The following is a 5,909-nucleotide window of genomic DNA, read 5'->3' on the forward strand; positions in this document are numbered from 1 at the left end:
AGTGAGACTCTGTCTCTTTAAAAAAAAAAAAAAAAAAAGGAATGGGAGGTTCAGAAACAGACCAGTATTCAAATATCCAGATTTAAGTGAGCTACTCAGTCTAAGTCATCTGTATACAGGTATGGTAATTCTTATGAGGTTTTAATGATTAAATACAATAATGAATATAAAACATAGCAAAGTGCCTGCAGCCTGGCACATAGTAGATGCCAATATATGGTGTTTGCTGTTATTACATGGTATACCACCTCTTCTCTCCCTCAGAAGTCTCAAGATACTGGGCACACAGAACTTTTTTTTTTGAAGCAGAGTCTCACTATGTCACCTTCATGGTAGAGTGCTATGGCATTACAGCTCATAGCGGCCTGCAACTCTTGGTCTTAAGCGATTCTCTTGCCTCAGCCTCCTGAGTAGCTGGGACTATAGGCACCCACCACAATGCCCAGCTGTTTTTTGGTTGCAGTTCTCGTTGTTGTAGGCCCAGGCTGTATTCAAATCTGCCAGCCCCAGTGTATGTGGCTGGTGCCATAACCACTGTGCTATGGGCGCTGAGCCTGAACTCCATTTTAAACCTTAAAATTAAAAACAGGCCTGGGCAAGGTGGTTCACACTTGTTTGTAATCCTACACTCAGGGAGGCTGAGGTGAGAGGATTGCTTAAGGCCAGGAGTTCCAGACCAACCTGAGAAAAATAGTAAGATCTTTTTTTTTTTTTATTAAATGATAACTATGTACAAAATAGTAAGATCCTTGTCTCCACACATAAAAAGATTAGATGGGGCTGGTGGTGTCCTCCTATAGTCCTGGCTCCTTAGGAGGTGGAACCAGGAAGATTGCTTGAGCCCAGGAATTTAAGGTTGCAGTGAGTTTTAATGTGCCTCACTCTGCACTCCAACCTGGGTGACAGAGAGAGACCCTATGTTGAAAAAAAAGAAAAAATAGGCCAGGCTTGATAGCTCACACTTGTAATCCTAGCACTCTGGAAGGTTGAGACAGGTGGAATGCCTGACCTCACAGATTCAAGACCAGCTTTATTCAAGACTGAGCCAGGGCGAGACCCCATCTCTAAAAAAAAAAAATAGCCGGATGTTGTGGTGGGCGCCGGTAGTCCAGCTACTCAGGAGGCTGAGGCAAGAGAATTGCTTGAGCCCAAGAGTTTGAGGTTGCTGTGAACTATGACACCATGGCACTCTACTGAGGGCAACACTGTGAGATTCTGCCTCAAAAAAAAAAAAAAAAGGAAAAGAAAGAAAAAGAAAATAAAAGCAATTGACACAGTAGTGGAATTATAGTTAAAATTAGGAGCTCTTTTTATTTATTTATTTTTACTGTTTTCTCCTGGGAAGGAAGCTCTTTTAGTTCCTTTACACCATTAGCCGATACAGGTTATACAGTGAATGATAACCAAAGTTCCTTCTAGCTTTATAGTTTCATGATCTTCCATAGCATAACATGAAGAAGAAAAGGAAAAGTATATTGCAAAAATGCGGTAGTGAAAGTGCTACTGAAATTTATAAAAGTGTTAGTAAGAATGAAAAGTAGTGATTATTTTGGAGCCAGCTCCACTCAACCTTTGTTGTAGGGGAAATTATTCTTGTCTTAGCTTAGTTTCAGATCCACTGGACCCAGTTAGGGTAAGATTTTACCCAAGATAGCATAAATTGATGTTCTTTCAACTGAATAAGATACTTCTTATGTGAAAAAGTCAATATACTATCATAAATGACTCTGTGCTTTTTTTTTATTATATCATAACTGTACATTAATGCAATCATGGGGTACAATGTGCTGGTTTTACATACAATGTTTTCATCAAACTGGCTAACAAAGCCTTCACAGCATTTTCTTAGTTGTTGTGTTAAGACATTTATATTCAACACCTAGTAAATTTCACATGTATCCTTGTAAGATGCACTGTAGGTGTGGTCCCACCAATTCTTTTTTTTTTTTTTAAGAGACAGAGTCATTTTTGTTGCCTTCTCTAGAGTGCTATGGCATCACAGCTCACAGCAACCTCTAGCTCCTGGGCTTAGGCGAGTCTCTTGCCTCAGCCTCGCGAGTAGCTAGGACTACAGGCGCCTGCCACAGCACCCAGCTATTTTTGTGTTGTTGTTGCAGTTTGGCCAGGGCCAGGTTTGAACCCGCCACCCTTGGTATGTGGGGCCGGCGCCCTACTCACTGAGCCACAGGGGCCGCCCAACTCTACTTTTTACATCAAAAAGTAGCTTTGAAAAAACAACAAGAAAATTACATGGCCAGGTACTTAGTAATCCTAGCATTTTGGGAGGCTGAGGAGGGTGGATTACTTGAGCTCGAGAGTTCAATACCATTCTGAGCAAGAGTGAAACCCAGTCTCTAAAAATAGCTGGGCGTTGTGGTGTTGGCCACCTGTAGTCTCAGCTACTCAGGAGGCTGAGGCAAGAAGATCACTTGAGCCTAGAGTTGGACGTTGCTTTGAGCTATGAGGCCACAGCATTCTAGCGAGGGTGACAAAATGAAACTCTTGTCTTAAAAAAAAGAAAAAATGATAGGAAAAAAGTAAATGAAATGAAACATTTTGTCAAATACAAAAGTAATGATTAACTCTGTGTATATATCTATATATTTAACATTTCAATTTTTTTTTTCTTTTCATTTCCCTAGTCTGTTCATTACCAACAGAGGTAAGTCCTTTAAAAATTTTTTTCTGTTTTTTAAGTTCTGCATTTAAGTTACTCTTAGGCTCGGCGCCTGTGGCTCAAGTGGCTAAGGCGCCAGCCACATACACCTAAGGTGGCGGGTTCGAATCCAGCCCGGGCCCACCAAACAACAATGATGGCTGCAACCAAAAAATAGCCGGGTGTTATGGCAGGTGCCTGTGGTCCCAGCTTCTTAGGAGGCTGAGGCAGGAGACTCATTTGAGCCCAGGAGTTGGAGGTTGCTATGAGCTGTGATGCCACGGTACTCTACCCAGGGGGACAGCTTGAGGCTCTGTCTCAAAAAAAATTTTTAAAAATGAAGTCACTCTTAATTTTCAAGCTACCTGTAGAAGTTTCTTTTTTTTTCATTTTGTATCATTTGATAGTAGAGTTTCAACATTTTATAGAATAAAAGGAATAGTTTTGATTTGGAATAATTTTATAATCTTACAAATTTTAAAAATTATTTCCTTTAGACCTTGAGTCATGTGTGTACATCTTTTACACTTGGGATTTATATTTTGGATATATTTTGGATTTTTACATGGAACTTGTCAGTAATTAATAAAATAAGAGTGGCTTTCATAGCTCAGTGAGTAGGGTGCCAGCCACATACACCGAAGTTGGCAGGTTCGAGCCTGCCCAGGCTTGCTAAAGAACAATGACAAGTGCAACAAAAAAATAGTCGGGCGTTGTGGCAGGCACCTGCAGTCCCAAATACTTGGAAGGCTTAGGCAAGAGAATTGCTTAAGCCCAAGAATTTGACGTTGCTGTGAGCTGTAATGCCATAGCACTTGACTAAGGGTGACATAATGAGACTCTGTCTCTAAAAAAAAGAAAAAAGTAAAAAAGTAACAGCTAAAATTTTTGTGTTTGATAGAGGAAAGATAGAGTAATATTTGTTATCTAAGACTTTCTAAGTCAGGCTATATGGGCAAGTCATAAATATGAGGCATGTGTATGCCCAAAGCAAGAAATGGGTGTTAGATTTGTTGCTCCTTTTTCTAATAATGGCCCTCTGTTTGGAGGAGAGGAAATGAATTGGTATAGTGAGGAGGTAACTAGTGTTTTTAATTTCTAATTTCTTATGAGGCATTTCATGTTTGAATACAGATTTCCTATGGATAGGAATTCAGGTGGGAGTAGTTTTTATCTTTACATAGCAACTATAGGGATGATTTTTAATTTGAATGTTTTGATTGGTTGAATTGGTTGAAAATATTTTGTTGTGACTTGATTTGTTCTTTTTTTTCTTCCCAGTACTGTGAATACATGCCTGATGTTGCTAAATGTAGACAATGGTTAGAGAAGAATTTTCCAAATGAGTTTGCAAAACTTACTGTAGGTATGAGCATTTTTTAAATTTTATCACACTTATATACCTGAAACAAATGCACATGTGGCCTTATTTTAAAGTATAGCTTTATTTCTAAATTACAGCTTATGCCTGTAATTCTAGCTACTCGAGGAGCCAAGGATGGAGGATGATTTGAGATCAGGAGTTTGATACTAGCCTGGGTTACATAATGAGACCCTATCTTTAAAAAATACAATTAGAAAAAAATATAAATTGGCTTGGTGTCTATAGCTCAGCAGCTAGGGTGCCAGCCACATACACTGGGGTTGGTGGGTTTGAACCTAGCCTGGGCCTGCCTACTATACAACAATGACAACTACAATAGCAACAACAAAAAGGCGGGGATTGTGGCAGGCGCCTATAGTCCCAGCTGCTCAGGAGGCTGAGGCAAGAGAATCACTTAAGCCTAAGAGTTTGAGGTTGCTGTGAGCTGTGACATTACAGCACTCTACCGAGAGTGACATTGTGAGACTCTGTCTCAAAAAATATATATACATATAAATAGGCTGGACATAGTGGCTCACGACTATAATCATAACATTTGGGAAGGCCTATGCAGATGATCTCTTGGAGGCCAGGAGATGGATACCAGCCTGGTTAACATAGCAAGACTTCATCTCTACAAAAATAGAAAATGTAGTAGGGTTGTAGTCCCAGCTACTTGGGAGGTAGAGATAGGAGAATTGCTTGAGCCCCAGGAGTTTGAGGCTGTAGTGAGCTGTGATGATGCCACTGCACTCTGGCCCAGGCAACAGAGCAAGACTCTCTCGTAAAATAATAAAGAAAGAAAGAAGAAACTGGCTTCTTTGTCCTGTAGAGTTCCCAAATTACGTATTATGAAGCCAAGTACAGTGGCTTATGCCTATAATTTATTACAAGGACTTAGAAGGCTGAGGTAGGAGGATCAGTTGAAGCTAGGATTTTGAGACCAACCTGGGCAACATAGTGAGACCCTGTCTTCAAAAAAAAAAAAAGAAAAGAAAAGGACAGTGCCTGTGGCTCAGTGGGTGGGGCGCTAGCCCCATATACTGAGGGTGGTGGGTTCAAACCCGGCCCCGGCCAAACTGCAACAAAAAAGTAGCTGGGTATTGTGGTGGGTGCCTGTAGTCCCAGCTACTTGGGAGCCTGAGGCAAGAGAATCCCCTAAGCCCAGGAGTTGGAGGTCGCTGTGAGTTGTGTGACTCCACAGCATTCTACCGAGAGTGATAAAGTAAAACTGTCTCTACAAAAAAAAAAAAAGAAGAAGAAGAAAAAAAAGAAAAGGAAAAGAAAAATTAGGTGGACTTGATCAAATGCTCAGGAGGTCCCCCTGATGAGAGGCTGTAGTGAGTTAGGATCATGCCATTGTACTCCATTATGGGCAACAGAGACCACTGTCTCAAAAGAAAAAAAAATACAAAAGTCCTTTGGTGGGTTTAACGTTTATCTGTATTAACTAAGTTTTTCTCTGACAGAGGATAGGTCTAAATACTGACTTTTTTATAAAAAAGAGTAAATGATTTAGGGCAAATACACATTCACATTTATTGTGAGCCTACACACTATTTTAGATTCTGAGGATAAAGCAGTAAATAAAAGATTTCCTATTCATGTGGAAATTACATTCTAGAAGGGGAGACAAATAAGTTAAATATATGATGTGTAGGCTCAGTGCCTGTGGCTCAAGTGGCTAAGGCGCCAGCCACATACACCTAAGGTGGCAGGTTTGAATCCAGCCCCGGCCCGCCAAACAACAATGATGGCTGCAACCAAAAAAATAGCCAGGCGTTGTGGTGGGCACCTATGGTCCCAGCTACTTGGGAGGCTGAGGCAGGAGACTCGCTTGAGCCCAGGAGTTGGAGATTGCTGTGAGTGATGCCACAGCACTCTACCCAG

General features: G+C 40.8%; 1 protein-coding gene across 1 annotated transcript in view; it reads left to right on the forward strand.

The window, feature by feature from the left end:
* Positions 1-5,909, forward strand: part of DENR (density regulated re-initiation and release factor) — a 20,906-nt gene that overhangs the window by 6,935 nt on the left and 8,062 nt on the right. Inside the window, exons 3-4 of the mRNA XM_012809023.2 lie at positions 2,643-2,662; positions 3,938-4,022. Of these exons, the coding sequence (XP_012664477.1) occupies positions 2,643-2,662; positions 3,938-4,022 (105 nt within the window). The remainder of the gene's footprint in view (positions 1-2,642; positions 2,663-3,937; positions 4,023-5,909) is intronic.

This window comes from Otolemur garnettii, unplaced genomic scaffold (genome assembly GCF_000181295.1).
Source record: "Otolemur garnettii isolate 467f Iridium unplaced genomic scaffold, OtoGar3 scaffold00099, whole genome shotgun sequence".
NCBI lineage: Eukaryota > Metazoa > Chordata > Mammalia > Primates > Galagidae > Otolemur > Otolemur garnettii.